The 20,281-nt window shown below is 37.2% G+C and overlaps 1 protein-coding gene across 1 annotated transcript in view; it reads right to left on the reverse strand.

The window, feature by feature from the left end:
* The window catches only part of ARMC2 (armadillo repeat containing 2), a 70,453-nt gene that overhangs the window by 16,717 nt on the left and 33,455 nt on the right, over positions 1–20,281 (reverse strand). Inside the window, exons 13-16 of the mRNA XM_036380182.2 lie at positions 17,790–17,935; positions 15,473–15,572; positions 2,853–3,168; positions 1,355–1,477 (exon numbers count right to left, since the gene is read on the reverse strand). Of these exons, the coding sequence (XP_036236075.1) occupies positions 1,355–1,477; positions 2,853–3,168; positions 15,473–15,572; positions 17,790–17,935 (685 nt within the window). The remainder of the gene's footprint in view (positions 1–1,354; positions 1,478–2,852; positions 3,169–15,472; positions 15,573–17,789; positions 17,936–20,281) is intronic.

Raw genomic sequence — 20,281 nt, forward strand, 5'->3', positions numbered from 1 at the left:
ATTAGCTCTGTTTTCTCTCAGTGCTGCTATAACAAGCAAGTGTTCTCCCTACAGCTACTTAATATTGTCCCAATCTGATGCATTCACTTCCTTGCTGCTTTTCTGCTTAGCAGTTTCACATATGATCAGTATGTGCTTCAGCAGCAGGAATGAGACCTTCAGCACTTCCTAGGAAGAGCTACAATCATGGAAGATTTCTGTGCATGGCAGAGAGTGATGTTACCAAAGTTACATTTATCAGTCTTCTGTGAATACAAAGCAAAACACTTAAATCAGTCCATCACACCAAGGACTCAAATAAGTCAACCCTTAGTCCTTCATATGACAGAAGAGAGAAAGAAATATAGAAGGGAGGTTGGCTTTGTCCTCATTACTTCTGCCTCTGGATGTTGCAATGCTGAACACATCTTGAATTTGTCTTAAAAAGACATCTGAAGGGATTTTGTCCACCACTCATATCAAACAGGAAGCATTCTCAAAATGCCTGCAGGAGCAGAAAGCCTGCTGGTCTTGCATCAAAAGGTTTCCTTTTTCCTCAGTTCAGGAAGGTGATGGGACTGGCTCCACATGCCAACACACAGGACAGGAGTAATTTGTTTTCAACCAGCAACAAGAGGCAGCTGGCTTACAGGTGATAAAATGAGTTGTGACAGAACAGCAGAAATGTCACCTACAGAGAATATGATGTCTACCAGTCCAGGCACTGGGCTGACAGCCAGGATATTTTTTCCTATTCCTCATTCTACCTGTTGTGTGAACTTCAGGTTCTGTCTCTCCCCAATGTCTGGTCTATTGAGACAGAGAGATGTGCAAGACACAACCTCTCTACCTTTTGTACAACATTAACACAATAGTCTCAGAAGTCAGTGCAGTTCCTACACATAACTGATTATTGACCACCATATCAAGAGAGGACAGAATCACTCAATATAATATTGCCAATGGATTTACAAGCCAGAAATGAACACAAATCTGATTTTACAGGTATAGAAAGTAAGTTTTTATCAAGAAGAAAAAACCCTCTTGCCATACTGTGATTAGAAGAAAAAGCAACATGATTATTTTGGCTCAGGTATATGGATTTTGAACAAATCTGGCAAAAACTGCTGAACAGAAAACAATACAGCAAATTCCTTTGTGGAGGAAAAGAAGGGGTTTTGTGAACAGCCCAACTATTTTCATATAAGTCATAGTGTTTTCAAGAAAATGGGAAATCATTACTGAAAGACTTTAGCTCTATGAACTTTATACTCCTGCAAGATAATGCCACAAAATGTTATGCGTCTTTCTGTTGTGTCAAAATGTTTCTGCTTTCAAAAAGCTGTACAAAAAGTACTCATTTAAAAGTCCTTACTTTCAGCAATGTGTAGCTGCTTCTCCTGAACTGCAGAATTCTCCACTTGGTAGTAGGACAAATTGTTGATTGCTGTTGCAGCATTGATGACCAACTCTTCACAATCATCGACTGACTTGTATTCTGAGAGTAAAAAAGCCCCAAAACATATGCATATGTAGATAAACACACACATGTGTCTAATTTTGCAGTGCATTAGATCCCAGAAGCAAAGTGAATAATAGTTTATGTGGCCACTACTACAGTCAAACCTTCTGTTGTTGAGTAACATGGCAGAAGCTAACAGGAACACCTGATCCAAAAATGGCAATACAAAACCATTCTTCCCCATTATTAATTCAGAGAAATCATTGTGACTCAGGCAAATTAGTTTAAAATTTAGTTAGTTAAGACATTCTACAAATCCTCTTTGCTGTATTAAGATGGCACTGAGGAGAGTCCACATGTAGAAACAGGGCTGTGTGATAGACATGGAGAAAAATTGGTTAAAAACCCCTTCAACAATATTTGAAAGACTTTTCTCTCAGACTTCCTGACAGAATGTTAACATGTAAAAAAGTCTGAAAGACTTTTTTGTCTGAGGTCCCTGGCCTCAGAAGCCAAGAGTGAAGGAAATAAAAGAGGGGTAAGTTCATAGGGAGACAGAACATTTTGTAGTAAACTGACTGATAAAGTGCTCAAGAAGAGGAGAGGGTAGCAGAGAGAAGCTCTGAAGGTCAAAAGCACTTACAAAATCATTAAGACAGTTTCAAGCCATGAGACAGAACCAAGTTGTGCATCTGACTTGTCTCATCCCTCATGACTGCTAAGACAGTGTACAATCAGGTTGATTACCTTAACATAATATTTAATGTTCTCATTACACAGTAAAATATACTGAGCTGTTTAACATGTATCTTGTCACAGTTAAACTCTGTTATGGGCCAAACAGACCAGCCCTAGTCTGTAATTAGATTTACAAGGGGATCAGTAAGTGGTAAAGGAACTGCAGTCCTAATCCTCCATTTAGAGGGAGACACTCTTCCATCTGAAAGAGATAAAAGGTTGGAAGACTGAAAAAGAAGGAAAAAAGTAAGAGAAAATTCTTTAAAGAAGCTGAAAGTTATGGGTGCAGAGAACAGGAACAATCCAAAACAGTCACAAAAAATACAAACCTTTAAAAAAACCAAACCACCACCAAACACATATATAGCACTTGATAAGAACAAACTTTCCTTATGTATTAAGTCTCAGTGAGATGTGTTTAAAATGAAATTTGTTTTCTTATCATTAATGATCCTATCTGCAAATCTGATCACTGAATTAAAGACTTCTACAACATCTTTCCCCAGATACTGAAAAGTCAGTACCAAAGTAGCAATGCTTCTCAAACAGGCCTCCTACATAAAACAGTTTATGAATGTCAGCCAATTGACTTTGGGGTTTCTTTGCAATGGAAAGTCTTAAACTCTCCTTACAGGCTGAACAAACATAACAAGTACAACATAAATGTTATTACCTAGTATTGTAACAAGTAATCCTACAAGAGGATGGGCAGCTGCCAGAGCTGCACCTACTCTAGGGTGAATGGAGAGGTTGGCCAGCACTCTGATCAGTTTTATCAGAACATCTTCTGCTTCTGAAGGATACTTTGGTTGGTTTTTTCCTTTTCTATCATGGTGCCATGTCAGTGCATTCAAATCAAGTTCATAGTAGGTTTGGAATAATGATGTCAAGGTGTTAACACTTTCTTTTTCTTTAAAAAATTGCTCCCGGGACTGGTCATTCCTTGCTGTTAAATTCCCAAGAATGAAGATGATACGAATAACCAAATCCTGTAACAAAATAAATAAACAAACCATGTTACATGGACAACATCAGAAGGTGGCACCTGCTTAAAAAGAACATAATACTTAATTTGCTTCCCAATTCAGATAACAGCACATCCAGAACAACTGAAGGAATGCCAAACACACTAGCTAGAAATAATTTTTTATGCTACCAATTTTCAAAATTTGATTTACAGAAGAAATCAAAAACATCTGACAGAACTAGATACCAGTGAAGTAATTACTAATGCAATATACTTAGTAAAGGTCATCTATTTTTACCAAGCCCAGAGTAATCTTAAAACATCTTAAAACCACACTTTATATAACCGTACTAATCAGAAAAATCAGCAGAATTTACTAATCTTTCAAGTAAGAAAGTGTCAGCTGTGACAGGAAGAGACCACAACCTTTCCTTTTCTAGGTCTGGTAACCATTTTAGAAGTTAAACTCCTTCCCCTTGATTTGTTACTGTTAAATCCAAATTAGATTTTATTCATTTTGTTGTTCATTCTAACTGCTTACAGATAGCTGACTTATTTGTTCCTAATTTTTACCAGAAATACAATTTAAATTCACTGGTCTGTCATTCCTCAATTCCTTCTCTCTCCTTTTAAAAACAGGCACCCTACAACCTTGCAATTCTTCATAACTTTTCAAGAATCCCAGAGACTTGGATCCCCTTTTAAACACCAAAAGGAAAATTGCATCAGCTGGTTTGATGACATTTAATATGCTTCAGTTTGTTTTTTAGTGACAAAAGACTCCAGGCTAAAGCAGAGATTATTCATTTGGTCATACATAACCATTTCAGAAAAAGAAGAAAAAAAAAAAAAAAAAGGCATTTCACACTTAACTATCCACAGTACCTGCCAGTAATGCTCACCTTCTTCTGAACACCAGAGAAATTATTTCCTTGTTGTCGTCTCAATTTACTATAAAAAGTTTTGTTTCTTTTTATGTCCCTTTGTAGTTGCACCTCACATTGTGTTCTGCTGGGGTTTTTTTTCTGATTTTATATGCTCTTCCTACCTTTTTACTTTTATCATTGCTGAATGAGACCTACTTTCTATTTTTGTAAGGTATCTTGAGATCTCATGATTTAAGCAAGTTGCTCTCCTAAAGCACTTTCTAGCCTGACCTTCATTTTGTACATACTGAGATACGACCTCTTAGTGGCAAGACTAGAGGATCCTAACTGAATGGCAATTCAACGACATCCCTGCCTGGTTATTACCCACCTGTATGTGACAAGAAAAAAAATTCTGAAAATCTAAAGTAACTCAAGTTTAAACTACTTCAAACATTTCCCTCTGTCACTTGCATCAAAATCTACTCATTTAAGAAGAGTCTGTAGCTTTAGCTTAATGGTGCAGGTAAAGTAACAGCATTTCTTCAAGTACAAGAGAAACATCTGCTTTTAGCTGCTAACCTGCTGTACTTGCACTAACCTAGAATTTTACTGAACGATTATTCCACTGGTTTTGTTCAAATATCATAATTATATTTACACATATTCTAACCCTCCCTGGTATTAGCAACATAAGTTAACCAGGCTCAGTCTAACTTGTTAAACAAGCTAATACTGAAGTATAAAAGATGTTTAGGCAGCAACTCCTCCTTTGATACCTGCCTTCATCAGTAAGTTTCAGGTCCTAAGCCTCTGCCACAAGACACTGGCTATAACATCCTCTCAGGAAGATGACTGCTATGCCTGAACATGAGAAGCAGCAGTCTCCTATGTAAGGAAATGGTTTTCACATTCATGTATTTAATAAATCACTCTGTAGGACCCACTTCCACTTTTTTTTTTTTAAACTAGGCATCACATTTTTTGTTAGGCTCTAAATGTCATCACAGCAATTTTTTATTAATATTCTTAATGACTAACCACTAAGAGCTTTCACCTTTGCTGGCACAACACCCAACTCACAAAGGCTGTAAAAATTTGAAGCAAACAACTGATGAATCAGAAGAGAGAACTGAAAAAAGCAGGCAATCTAGTTTGACTCGTTTATATTGACTTTCTAATTTTGGTCAAAATGGTATCAGCCCAGCAACAGCTCTGCCCAATCAGGAAAGAGACAAACAGGTACCACACAGCAATCAACTGATATTTTGAGAAGTGTGATCTCAGCTGTGCTTTCCACCTACAGCCCAGCAAAACAAACTTATAAAATACTTCTTTTTTAGCTAAGCACATCCGGCTTTAATAGAATAGTACCAAAGTTGCATTATCTTTCAGTGAAAACTTAACAAGCAAGGACAAAAAGGAAAGCAGTACAACTTCTCCTGAGTAGTACAATGCTCAAGGATTTGTATTATTTTTGGCTATATTTCTTTAAATGCTCATGGATAAGGACTGCAAGAGTAAGAAGCACCATCTTAGAATGGCTGTGTAAAAAGATACATGCAGAACTACACGGTATTTTGAAACTGCTTGCAAGACTAAACCTGTACAAGGCCCATGGGCCTTTCTGTAGCAAAAAATCAATATAATAAATGAGATTACTGTTCATTTCCACATGTTTGGAGTATTAACTACATATGGAATTTCAGACATTTTTTCACACTTACAGAAAAATTACATTTATCAGATCAATTTCTATCATATGGAAGTTTAAACATGTATTGCACTAAAGACAAACTAGATTAAAGATAGGAATTACACTCAGTTATTTCATCTTTTTACAGTGAGGCATTCATGTGAGACATGATGAACACAGAGTGTACTTAAACCTGAGTGGAAGGCTATATACAAGAGCACACAGCTTCACCTACATAAATAAATTTGAACAAACAAATCAAGAAAAGCTTGAGAAGATCTTTTTATTTGCTTCATATCTGCGAAGAAACTGTGATATTTTGGGTTTTGAGGTGGTAATGGCACTACATACTCCTTCAACATTTAACTCTTATTCTTCTGGCAACTGACACATAAACACTAGATCATGATGGATATGAAAGGTTTTTTTGCTTATCTACTTCTAAAACTCTCTTCCTTGCCCTGCCCTAGCAGCAAAGGTACTCCATGGACCTGCTGAGTCACAGAACCTGACATCAGTTTATCTTGGCAATAAAGTACACCTGCCTTCAGTGTAAACATGATGAGCACAGGTACAGACTGTACAGGCATCTTATCAGGAAGGAAGGAAAGCAAATCAGGTCAGTAGTTTCTAACTAGAACAAGATCAACAAGGAAGGACAGTCTAATCTAGAACCTGTGAATGCTGGCCAAGTACCTGCTGTTACTTTATCTGGGCCTTCAGAATGAGGGGGATAGTACAAAACAAAAGGTCAGATGCCAGCAGCTGAGTTCCTATTGAATCATCAGCAGCAAATGAAATCTGCTTTCCATGTTACCCAAATTTCAGTGGAGTTAGTCAAAATTCTACACCTGCCCTGATTCTCATTCAAATCTAATTTACACTTCACTTCCAAATTTGTATTTCTGCTTTATTATGCACCTTGGAAAGAAAACTTGGGAGTTTAATAGTCTACTTATATGCAAAATTACTGTAGGTATACTAACCCAGAGCTAATCTCTTCCAAATACAGTAAATATTCATCTTGAAGTGACATTCTAGCTGGAAAAATTTCTGTTCAACCACAGAAAAAACAGCTGTCACGATATGAAACTCAATTTAAAGAATAAAAAAAAGGGGTAGAGGGCAGTGGTGTAGAACACACTGGAAGTATCAAAAACAAATAGAGAACCTCCTGACTAAGTAATGTGAAATAAGGAGCAGAGAGAAGTTTTGCAACAGGGACAGCAGGGAGTACCTTGTCAGTAAAGAGACCCTCCTTCCCCCCCAAATATTAATGCATTTGAGGAGAAGGAGAGACCATTAGTAAAATGCAATTATACTGTATCCACACCATAGGACCCTACTCAGTAATTTCTACATCCCAAAATCTGATCTGTTCAGCTAAACTTTTCAGAAAAGGGTTCATCTGCACTTAGTGAATTTCAGCTATCAAGAACTTGTGCTTAGAACTTGTCCATTTTGTTTGTGGACACCTGGGAAAGGAAAAGAAGAAAAGCAAGCACACTGTTACCAGAACAATCTTTGATGAAAAGCTGTGTAGGTTCTCTAAAAAAAACCAGTATTTCAGAAATTAACTTAATAAAAAAAAAGTTGAAAACCATATCCTCCATGGTATTGCTCCAATGACTGCTGATCTCTCTTGTTAAAACGTTTATTCTTATTACTACTTTAAATTCATTTATTCTTATTACTACTTTAAATTTGAACAACTTTAGCCCCTATTTCTTATCAGCTCTTTTGTTTTCCTAGATTAAAGACTGGTCTTCTAACAGAAATGTTTTCCTTGTACAGATTCTATTAATAGGCAGCTTGCTAATGGTCTGACCTTTGCCATGGATAATTTCCTTGGGGCATTTTAACTCTAGTAATTCTTGTAGCTTTTTTTTAGAGGTGTTCCCAAGCTTTCAGCATCGTTTAGAGAAGTTAAATCAAAAACTACAATAACATATTTTCATAGCAGTGTGTCTCACCAAGCAGTACTATTATTATTATTGTTATTGTTATTATTGATATTTTATTGTTTATCTATCTAGTAATTACATACACTCACTTGTATCTTTTGATACACCAGAAGAGCAGGTTTCTACATGATGCATGCCAACTGGTTCATTACAAACTTTGAACACCGCATTTCTGACAATTTTACATTCAGTGTACAGATCAAATATTCTGCACTTTTCTTAACATTTTTGCTTTTTCTTTCAGCCAAAACCCCAAAAAACAAAACAAAACAAAAAAACAAAAACAAAACAAAACCAAAAAAACCCCCAAAAAACATATAAACAAAACAAAAAAAAAACCCAAAAAAAACAACCAAAAAAACCCCCAAAAACCCCCAAAAACCTAAAGCTTTAGGAAGATGCACATACACTTTTCAGCTCAGCACACTGTCAGAAATCATACTGTAGGGAAAGAGTGACCTTCTGTTATTCACCTTTATCAGCAGGGAAATTCCTTCAGAGTTGTCAGAATATCTATCCTAGAATTGCTACTTCCTTCTTGGAAATAGAAGCAAAGTCAGAGAGAATGATTGATCAGTTACGAATATGCAAGTACACATACAAAATACTGGAGAAGAATCTTGTATTTTTTTTTCTTTAATGATCAATTACATTACTGATCAATTTCCTTTTTAAAATTGTCCTAGGCACTACTACAATGTTGGGCTACACTGAGGAGGAATCCAACTGAAAATATGTACTAGTACATGTAGGAGAAAAGAACCACATTATCAATGGAAGTTCTTTGTAGGGTTACCTTGACAAGCATTTCAGGACAAGCAGTGGCATAAACAGCACTCAATCTCCTTTCCATACAGAGTTTCTTTCTTCTCCCACACTGCTGCCTCAGTATTTGGGATCAAGGAAGCATTTGTATGGCTGTTCAACAAACTAGACAGGAAAGCAATGCAGATAATAACCAGGAAAGGACTGGGGTTCTTTTTTTCAGCTTCATGGTTATTGGAAGCTGGGTCAGTTCTCTGACACGATGTACGGTGCTGTCACACAAACAGCTGTCCTCAGCCCAAATGAGGGATGACACAGAGAAAAAGTGAGTAACCAAAACACAAAGAACACTTGGGACAGCACTGGATAACCATTTATTCAGAAGCAAGCAGTAGACACAGGAACACACCAGTGCACCCAGTACAACATTAATAAAAAAGCCCTTTGGAATCTCAGAAGAGTGCGATGGCACTGAACAGAGCATCAGTAACACTCTCAAAGTATTTAAAAGGCAAATGTGTACCTGACTAAACACAGGTGCAGCACTACACTATGTAAGGAAGAGCCTGAGGTTGCTTTTGGGCACTACATGACTTATGTTCTGTGACTGACTGAAACAGACAGATGGTGGGTTCCTGGAGCTCATCACAGAGTTATCCATAAAGCAGCCAAAACACCAGCCAGGAAGAGCAGGCATCACCACTTGCAGATAAGCCTTTGCCTAATCAATAAAGCCAGAAACACAGTGGGAAAATTCCCTGCAGCTAGAGGCCTCACCTGTGACAACCTTCCCCACAGCAGCACTCCCAAGAGCAAAAAGGACATTCAACAGCCCTGAAACAAGGTTTTTTCTTTGGGGGAGACAAGAGCAAGTCTCACATGCAAAAGCCTGCTGGCTCACAGAAGACAATAAGCTGATTTGGGAGCTGCTAACTGGTAGATGCATTTGGGAAGGAAGCTGGGCACCCAGGCATTTATCAGTGAACCTGATAAATGTGGACAAGTCCTTACAGAGGATGACAAGGCAACATCTCTTAATTCAATAAATTGTTTCTGACAAACTGATTGCTAAATCAACCAGGTAAAGCAGTGTGCAAATTATAATTGAAAATAAGTGCAGTTCTTCTAGCTGATGCAAGAGATGCAAAAATAATAACAAATCTTTTCAAATGTATCAGGACTGGGAAGTTTGCCAGAATCTGAAGAACTAATTGATGATCAGGATAAAATAGGAGCACTGAGAGAAGAAAATGTAATTGCAGAGAAGCTAAATGAGTTCTTTGCATTGATTCATGCCCACTCTAGAAGCAACTGGGAGATCTCAATGAGACAGCATTCTCCAGGGAAGGCTCATCAGAGCCATCTGTCCAAAACTGAAGCAATCACAAATAACTTTAAGGAACAAACTGACAAAACAAAGAGTAACCAATCACTAGGACTTGATAATTATCCAACAGTTCTAAAAGAACTAATTAATTAAATAGCTTAATTACTAACAGCACTATAGCACTATGCAACCTCCTACAACTGTAACAAACATGAAAAGATTCCAAGTGAGAATAAAGTCTGGTGTCTGGACCAGATAAATTAGAAGAGACCACAAAAAAAAAAAAAAAGGAACAAAAAAATGAGCTGGACACAATCAGCTTTAAGACTTCTCATTTCTTATATATGCATTTACTGAGCTCTTTGAAGGGATTAACAAACATGCATAAAAAAGACCCATCTGATATCACCCATGTGACTTTCCAGGAGACTTTTAACAAAGTCACTCACCAAAATCCTAGTGAAACTAGGAGTCATTCTGTAAGGGAGAATGTCCTGGTATAGATAAATGATTAGAGGATGTAAGAGTAAATTGGCAGTTTCTGCAGTGGTGGAAGATGACCAGTGGAATTCCCAAGGTTTTGTTCTGGGATCTGTTGTATTCAATTTGTCCATAAACACAGAAAATGGGCAGCAGCAGTGATATGGAAGAATGTACTGATTTCACCATGATATTCAAAGTACATAAGATGAAGGTTGACTGAAAAGCTGAAAAAGAATTTTAGTCAGTTGGTAATAAAATGGCAGATGAAATTTAAATGCATTAATTTACACATTAAAGGATCTATGGAAAAGAACAAGGCAAACATATCTTCCTGTATAAAATTACAGCCTTTAAACCAACCATATCCACCTACAGAGCAATCTCAGAGTTAATGACAGAGTTTAATGACCACAGATCAAGAAAGCAAATAAAGTATTGGGAATTATTGGGAAATAAATTTAGGCTGGCACATATATCTATGATATAGCCACATCTTAAGTGCTGTGTTCTGGTTTCCTCCTTTCAAAAAATGAGACAGGAATCAGGATTGGAAAAATGTTATGAGAAAAGCAACGTGGATACACCATGGCATGGAACAGTCTCTCTATCAAAAAGGGCTATGTAAGCAAGGATTCCTCAGCATGGAAAAGAGGTAACTTGAAGAGAGTAGGTTAAACACTTAGAAAATCGAGGGAGGTGTGAAATGAACAGTGGGCTTCACCACATTTGCAATACAAGAACCAGAAGGCATCAAATAAAGACAGTAAAGGCAAAATTCAAAATAGGCAAAAGGAATTGTTTGCTATGCAACTCCTTGTCAATGGTTCTATAACACATTAAAAGTTTATATGGGGTAGGAGAGAGACTGTAGAATTTCATAGAAAAGAAGTCAGCTGAGGTTTATTTCATACACAGCTGGCTGAGGGTGTTTCCAAACTGGAAAGAGTTGGGGGTTTGGTAAGTACACACAGGAAGTATCATAAAAGCCTGCTCCATTTTTACTGTTCTCCAGACATCTGAATCTCACCATTGCTGAGTATCAAGAGCAGACTGGATGAACTGCTCATGTGATCCAATGTAATTATCATTTTGCTGAATAGGCAATTACTACATCCAGTGATGTCAGATTCTTAAAAAAATGCTTCCCAATTTCAAAATTAGGAACACTAAAGTGTAAGGGGATCTTTCTATACAACAGGCATAAGATTGCTCCTATACAAATTTTAGTATCACACCCTGTGTTTGTGCTCTTAGGATTGAAAACAGACTCCTAACTGATAAAACATTACACAGAAGCTGGCAGGGCCCCAAAATGTCACCTAAGCTCAGGTAGTGCCTGACTTATTGACAGAAGCTACTGTCCTATTTAGGCAATGTCTCTGTTCCAAAAGCACAGCCTGCTTGTGACTTGTGACATTAACCACAGCTTGAGAAAGTCACTCTTGATGCAGTTTATCTGGAAAGCTCAGAGATGATAATGATGTGGGGAAGTGGAACAGAACCCTGCTAGAAGATCTCTTGAGATGGGCAAAAGTTACAATGCTGACTAGAAGCAGAATCATTCAAAGCTTATCCTGTAAGACAGAGGAATTACACAAACATTTCTGACAGGTTTGACAGCATGTGGCAACCACCAAGGATTTTTTTTGTTACTCCAGACAAGTAAGGTCCAAAGCCAACCACGAATGCATACTTCAGATGTGCGTAAAAGCCCAATTCACTTCCCCAGTCCTGCCCTGAAGATTCAGCTTTTCCAGTCTTCTGTATTCCCCACCTAAGACTATGACAAGTCTTTATTATCAAGTCTTGCCAACTGAATTTCCCCAAAAGTCTGCCTCCTTCACCCAAGAGAGAAAATGAGCTGACAAAAAAAAGGGAAAAGAGCTATAACTGCAGTGTGGAGAAAAGAACAGAGACTATTTGGGTTGCAACTGTGGAATTCAGTGTGTGGTGTGGGTGCAAGTCATTGAGCCTATTTCCAGTGCTCCCATTTTTACTTTCACAGTACTTAATAATTATCTTTAAAGTCACAATTATGACAGCCCTTGAGAAAGTCTGAATGCCAGTTTTCCTTTATTTCTTCCCCTGTGTTTCTTGCTGCTATGACTGCCAGTAAAAAGCCTGATCCTACAAAATCTGCAACCTGAGAACAGAAAAACACACACACACACTTCCTTTCTTCACATATCACTTTTAAGTCTTGAAGATTTTTAATGCTTTATAATGATGATTTTTCCTTCTCTTTGATTGTTCCCACAGCAGACAATTTTACTCACACTGCTGTTACTTCATTTATTTTCAACACATACCAGCTCATACTGTAACTCATTAGCTGTCAGCATTTAAAAAAAAAAGATTAGCAGTGCCAACTACACCTCAGGAAAAACATTTGCACTCCACACAGCTCAAGTGTTTATTACATACTACAGAAAAAGTGATGCATTACATTATCTATGTTCTTTTTGTTTCTGCAGGGCTTCACTAAGCTGACAACTGACAATTGCATGCTTGTTTCAAAACTGCAGTAAGACATAATTATTCTGAAGACACTGCATATATAATCAACACAATGTAATAGTGGTTTTTTCTATACAAAACACAAGCTACTTCTTTACTCATTTGTATTTTGATGAAACAACTGACAATTTAACACAAAATGCAATGCTAACCTTGTGAAGAAAGATGTATTTTAGGACCACTTAATAGCCAAAAGAGAAGCTAAATTATGAATACTAAATAATAATAATTTGAGGTAGATATGAACCTACAATTCATTATGACACAAAGCTATTATCTCAGGAACCTAAAAAAGCTACCCTTAAAATGACAGATTAAGTTTAGGAGAAAGGCGTTACTTAATTAAAGATCCTTAATCTCGGTTCCATAATTTGTTGAGTTTTTAATTCAATGGTCATAAGGAAGAACAACTATAAATCTAGGAAAATATAATGCCTTTGACAATTTTCATGTTATTTACATAGCATTTACATAGTATTTTACTAAAGTGTCTCTGAAGACTAAGCTATGCAAGAGCAGTCTGAACCTAGAAATACTCAGATATGCTACAGCAGATATTTAGAAGAGAAACAACTTAATCTTTGTTCCTCTTCCATGTACATTATCATAGAAAACAGGGATGCTGGTAAACAGGAAAGGAACAAATTATTTTTGTATTTGGCAGGAGAAAGAATATTGTTCAGTATAGCAAATCCAGCAACCTTCATTAACTCCCTTCAATGATAGCAACCCAAAAGACCTCCTTCCAACAAATCCCCAAGAATTACTAACCCTGGGACAAACTGAATAGGATAACTAAATTATCTCAAACTAGTTTAGATGCTGACCAGCCAAGAAAGTTCCTTACTTTTAAGACGGATCTTAATGTAATTTAATATTCTCTGTTTTGAAACCTTGTTCCACATTTGAACATCTATGCTTCAGATAAAAATTATTTTCTTCTTAAAACTTACCTGGCAATAGGGCTGAGTAATTTGCCCTACATAGGGCACTCCAATCTTACCAATGCATCGATCTGTAAGACTGGGATCCTGCACCGAGCTCTGAGTTTTATCTTCAGTAAATGTAAGAAAGATCACTGTGATACAGCAGGACAATAGAGCAACACCCTTGGAGTTCTAATAAAGTTGGCAGCAACTATACTCAGAATTTTACTTCATGATACAAGGCATTTTGACAATGTCTAAACATTTATTTCTACATGAACATCCCAAATGCAGTACTGCAGGCATGTGGTTTTCTCTGGTAAAGGAGAGATACATTTTGATATTTTATGCAGTTAGAGAGTATGGGAAGATGACTAAGGTTAAGAAGATAATGGTATGGGAGTCACAGGGAAAAAAAACAGTTGTACTCCCTGGATGAAACATGGTCAGCATATCTGACCTCCCATACACTAAGGGGGACCCAACGGAGGGTGGAGCAGAGTGGAGACACCATGGCCAGCCACTGTGTTGAAACCCTTGCAGAGGAGGGAACTCAGTGGTACCTTCTAGTTGAAGGTAGCCCCATAGCTGCTGAAAAACAAGGGAGATAAAGGAAAATGTCCTGCTCTTGAATCATCAACTGTTGTGAAATCATTCTGCTTGGACTAATGCATGTCCCCATCCCAAGGTTATCTCGGGTACTATCCTGAGATATCCACCCCCCAGTACAACCACCTCTCACTGACTAAGAAGTATGACCAAAGCCACTCAAGTTCCACCTAAACATAAAGAAATAATATAAAAATGAGTTAAGAGTGGGGAGAAATGGGGTTACAGTTACTCCACTGTAACTTCTGGGATTAATCGACAAGCTGAATCTGTCTTCTCCCTCGTAGGGACGCCTACTGTGTAAGAAATGTGATCTCTACATGCTGAATGATTGTCTCAGACCAGCTATTATTATTATTATTATTATCATTAATACTATTATTATATTATAGAGCTTGTTAGTACATTGCTTTAAATTAGTATATTGATTTGAGTATGTTTTTTGCAGTCTGTTACTATCATTGGCAAGTCTCAAACCTTAACCTTTCACAATTCTATTAATGGAGAGTGTCAGTCTGCAAACTGTTAATGCGAGTCCTCCAAGGGCACTGCCCTCTGCCCACAGCGGGTAAAGGAGGAGGAGGTTCCTCTGCTAGGTATGTGACACTGAATAAATCAGTGGAACAGATCCAGTGGGACTGCCTAGTGAAGGGTCTCATAATGGGACACTGATAGATTGGTTGGGCACAAGGGTCACAGCTTTCCTGGGGCTCTGACAGACTAATTAAACACAAAGGGTTGAGCAAATTTCCCCGTTTTACATGACAGCAAGGAACATATTTTCCTCTGCTCTCACATTGCTTAGCTCTAAAAAAGTCACACTTCTTTTGCAGCTGAGGAGGACAGGAGGAAGCCCAGCAATTTACAACAATTAAATAGTCAAATAGATTTTTGCTTTGAAAAATATTTCTTAAAACTAGGAAAAAAATAGGTACTCAAAGGACTGATTCTACACATGGATAGACAAGTTAATCAACTGTCCACTGTATTGCTTTGAATTTCTAATCTAAATTATTTCATCACAATTATTTACTATTTAGAAATGCTGTCAACCATTTAAAATTTTTATTTGGTAAATGCATAAAAGTAGGACACTGAAAACAAGCTGATACACAATAATACACAGACACATCAGAGGATTAATATATAAAAATCAAGAGATGAAAAACTGACCTGCTGCTTCTGGTATTTGTTTAGCAGGGCTAAAAATACAATGTAACATCTGGAGCAGTCTGCTAAAGCTGCACAGAAGTCATTGTAGGTAGAAAGTTTGCTATAAAGAAAAAAAAAATAGAAATGAAAAAAAGAACTTTTTTCCACAAAACATTTTTTAGAAAGTCACTTTTGATTCTCAGAGCTGTATTTTCCAACAAATGAAGTGAATGCCAATACTCTGACTTCTAGCAGAGGCATGTGCAGTTATATAAGAGCACCACAGAAGCCCAGCTATCCTTGGCACAGTGCATTACTGGAAGAAGCAAACATAAGGAGCTTTCCAACCTGCTTGCCATATGGGCACAGTATGCTAACACCAGCACTTCTCAGTGCTAAAGGGGAGGACTGGAATTTCAAGATGATGTGTGAAGTCAGACGAGAGGAAACGAGGGGTCCCTTCCTAGTGCACATCTAGAGCCCAGCAACAGCACTAAGAGACACATCTCTCACCAGCAAATACAGAGACTGTGCCTCCTTGCAGGCAGGATTTATCTCTGCACATTTCCTAACAGCTGCTCCTACACTGCTCACCTTGCCCATTGCCATGCTTTGGTCACACCATAAAAATGCAGCAACAGAACAAGCTAGGATAACATCTTACTTCTTATGTAGTCAAAACCACAAAAGATCTGTGTTGATGTTCAATTACAACTTCTTACAGGAAGATTTACAGTCTTATTGAATGAATAATCTGGATAGATTGAACACATTCTCTATGAAGAAGCTGCCTAAAGTTGATTGAGAGATTAATCATTCTGTATTACTAGAAGACAAAACAAAATTAAAATCTGAGCTCTTTCCTGCATAGTGTGTGTATATATATATATATATATATATGTATATATATATGTATATGTATTTTTTTTTTTGCGACTGCAATTTCCAGGAAGCTAATTAAATTGATTTCTATGGCTAATTTGTATTCTTGGATCATGTAGTTCTAATCTTGAGGAAAAAAATTGAAGCGGCAGGAAACTTTAAGTAAGGTATTTTTTCTCCATATTGAATTCTATAACAAGTAAATGTCCTTATCAGAATTATAGTATAAGTATCAATTACACTTAATTACAAACTCATTATCCCACTTTTCATGGCATTTTCCAAGTAAAAGAAATGCTCCCTCCTCAGAAGAAGTAAATATGCTCAAAGTGCTATAATCATTGCAAGAGCTCATTTTTAGGAACAAAACTATAGAGACAGATGTGAACAAGGTAGCATGGAATTGAGGAAGCCATTCACATGCCTTAGAGATAGCACAAAGAGCAAAGGAGCAGATTTGCCTGCTTTCAGCTGTGGAGAGGAAGGAGTACCAGCCTCTTATGTTGCCACTGTTCAAAGCACAACTCAGCCTCATCCAGAGAGGAGAACATGAGGGATAATTTGGAGCACCTGAACAGCAGAAGCCCATAACAAAATCTCATTGAACATGGAGCCACAGGCAACATGACTCAGTGCAGTAACAAAGCAGCAATGGCAAATACTTCATCCAGCACATAATTCATAAATTGCATTTATAATCCCATTATTCCTGAAATTACCAACAGCCGATTTCACAACTTCTTCCAAATCCTTACATTGTTTGCAAGTCCATCTAGCACTGAATACTGCAAACCAATGCTTGGTAACTGGAAGACTTTTGACTGAGAAACTATTCAGACTACAAAATGATCTTTGTGCTGACTAATTCACACTGATCTCCCTCTAAAAAGCACTACTTGGGAAGCAGCCGTTGGCTGCTCATAAAACTGAGATTCTTTCAGCACTTCCATCTGCATACTGAAGCCCTGATCCCTGGAATTAATCTCCTCAAACACTCTGTAATTGCTCAAAACAATGAACACTGGTCACATTTTCCCTCTTGTGTATTTTATTTCACAATACACAGTTCCTTGTGTAATTTCTCTCATTAATTTTTTTTTTTTTCAAACATGGCCTAAACCAGGATTAATAAATACCTAATAATTGGTGCAGCTTTAAAACACAAGAAACGGCACTTTAAAAAACTCAATCAGGATCGGTGGGATCAAAGAATGACCCAATACAACAAAATATTTTTCATGGGGATGATGAATCCAAGTCTGTATGGCTACAATTACACAATTCCGTAAGCAATAATAGAGACACAATTAACATACAATATCACTAAAAGATATCGTCCTTAAAAGAGCTTTTTAAAAAAGAGTTCAATAAGTAAATCTTCCAATCTCAGCGCTTGGTCGTGCCTCCTTCGGAGGGAGGGGGACGTGGCAGCACACAGCACTGCGTTCTCACGTACCTGAGGACGCTGACAATCCAGATGCACACGTCCTTGTCGCGGCTGCGCTGCTCCAGTGCCACGCAGAGCTGGGGGATGGCAGCGCTGGGGCTGAGCTGGCGGCGCGCCAGGGCGCAGCTGGCCAGGATCCGCAGGGTGGCCGTCAGCTGCACACAGGGGGTTGGGACACTCATTAACCACCGTGGCACAGCACGACAGCACCTAGAGCACTCTGCGTGCCTGTTACCACTCTGCAGCTAGGTATAAACCAATAAGTAACACAGGAAACGTGCAGGCGGCAAGATGGTGGGTTTGGGATAACTGAAAATGCAAGATTGACACTGGTCCTTGCCTGCATGTAACCTCCTTCTATGAGGGCACATGATCTTTCATGCTTTAAAATCTTGCATGTATACAGCCACGTACCAAGTGGAATTAGGTGAAATGCTGTGGATGTTTAAAGTAATTTTTTGTGTAATTCTTCAATAAATCTTTCTATTTAAATCTTGAAAATATAATATATACTTTGATGATAACTGCAAACGGCAAACTAAAATGAATTGCTTTTAAAACACAATCAGATTTATTCCAATTAAAAAATTAAAAGTTAATCATGATAAAAGAAATCCACTGTATGAACAAAATAAAAATGAAAAGCTTAAGTGCTCAGGTCTGTTTGAAGAAACCAAAATATTTTCAGATTATACTGTTCTATTTCAAGGAACTTAAAGCATAATCTAACTCTGGCAGATGAACAAATGTATCACCTATTGCATATTTTGAAATATTCTGGTTCTCTTCCAAGGCAAGAGCATTCAAATGACAAGGTCAGACAGGCCATGACATTTAAGTTAATTTTGATCTAATCCAGAATTTACTACAAAATGAATATGAAGTCATTCAATCTTATGTGGATATGGGAATTCTTCAAAGTTTTCTTATTCAGAGTGAAGTTATTAACTTCAATTTGGTTTTGAATGGAGTTTGATAAGGCACAAAAACTATCTGTTCAAATTGTTTCTTATCACAAAAAACTCTGGAAATTAAGCAATTTATCACTAAATTGGATTGCTTATCCAATGATATGTAATTGCTAATTTTAAAGAAAAACTCTTGACAAAGAGCAGGTTAAGATGTTGTGTTCCAGCTTTTGCACATAGGACTCTATGCACATTCTGTCCATTCTCCAGCAGCTTCCAGATCTGCTGTCCTACTTCAACAAATTTGACAGCAGAGAACAAATCCTCAGCAAACCCATGATGCTCTGTAATGGAGCAACTGGAGGTGCAACATGTCAAAATGAAGAAGCAAGGCATAGAGGGAAGATAAATGTGGTCATGTAGTATGCGAATGGATTTAACTTCAGCACAAAAAATGCAATTTATACTATATTCATAATACAGAGAATCTGAACCTACAGAAGCCATTTGCTTCATATCACTCATATTTTAAGAAGACACCTGGGACTTTTTATTATTTTAACTGAACAACTGCAAAAAAAATTTCCAGATGCATATTCCTTCTCAAGTCACGATGCTTCAAAAATCAACACAATACTGGAGATACATTTTAATAAATATATTCTGATCAAATACTTTGCTTTTCAAATGTTATGTTAGAAAAATTCTTGTCACATGGAATAGAGACAGGTGACTCCATTTAGTGCTTACATACAAGATGTTCACAGTCAGCCTAGGATGATATGTTTTGAATTCTAGCTAAGCTTCAATTGACACAATAAAGAAAATTAAGGAAAAGCCACATTTTAGAAGTGTTGTTCAAACGCAGACAAGAGCTTTCACTGCAGCAAAGAGACTTACATATTGGATAATGGGGAAAAAAAAATCAATAGATGATGGTACAGAGGTCTCCAAAAAGAGAGTAAGATTTTTCAATGCTTGATACAGTTAGATGGTTCAAAATCCTCAAGCAGTAAATTCTATCAAGAGCAACCTTCAGACAAAGACAGATTGGAAAGGAAAAGCAATGCAAAATAATATATACACTTAAATGTGCAAGAAAACAGCATTTGGCACTTCACAGAAGTATATATCCATAAAACACAGCTAATGTGCAACTGAAACTTGAAGAGTTTGAAAAATAATAGAAGCTAGCCAGACAGCAGGTCAATTCTAGAAATATTGTGATTGCTTCAAGCAGACCCCATCTTTCAGGGAGAAATGCATAACAATTATCTTTAGCAACCCCCACCAGTCCTAATCCTTACGTTGCCATATGAAAGATCAAATTCACCCAAACAGAAAATTTAACTGCTGACAAATGCTATTTTTAAAGAGAAGACATTTAAGTACTTTTCAATTAAGGAACAGGGAACACTTATCAAGTCTTGACAGTGACGCTTTAAAAATCTTGGTTTTTGAGTAAGCATTACTGTATTTTGTATAAATATTAACAGACTGTTAGGTTAAGCAATATAAAATTAATCAAAGTTGACCCTGATTTCATGCCCTCTATTAAGGGAAAAAAAAATACTAACATTTTTATTCTGGTAT

Source organism: Molothrus ater, chromosome 3 (genome assembly GCF_012460135.2).
Source record: "Molothrus ater isolate BHLD 08-10-18 breed brown headed cowbird chromosome 3, BPBGC_Mater_1.1, whole genome shotgun sequence".
Classification (NCBI taxonomy): Eukaryota; Metazoa; Chordata; class Aves; order Passeriformes; family Icteridae; genus Molothrus; species Molothrus ater.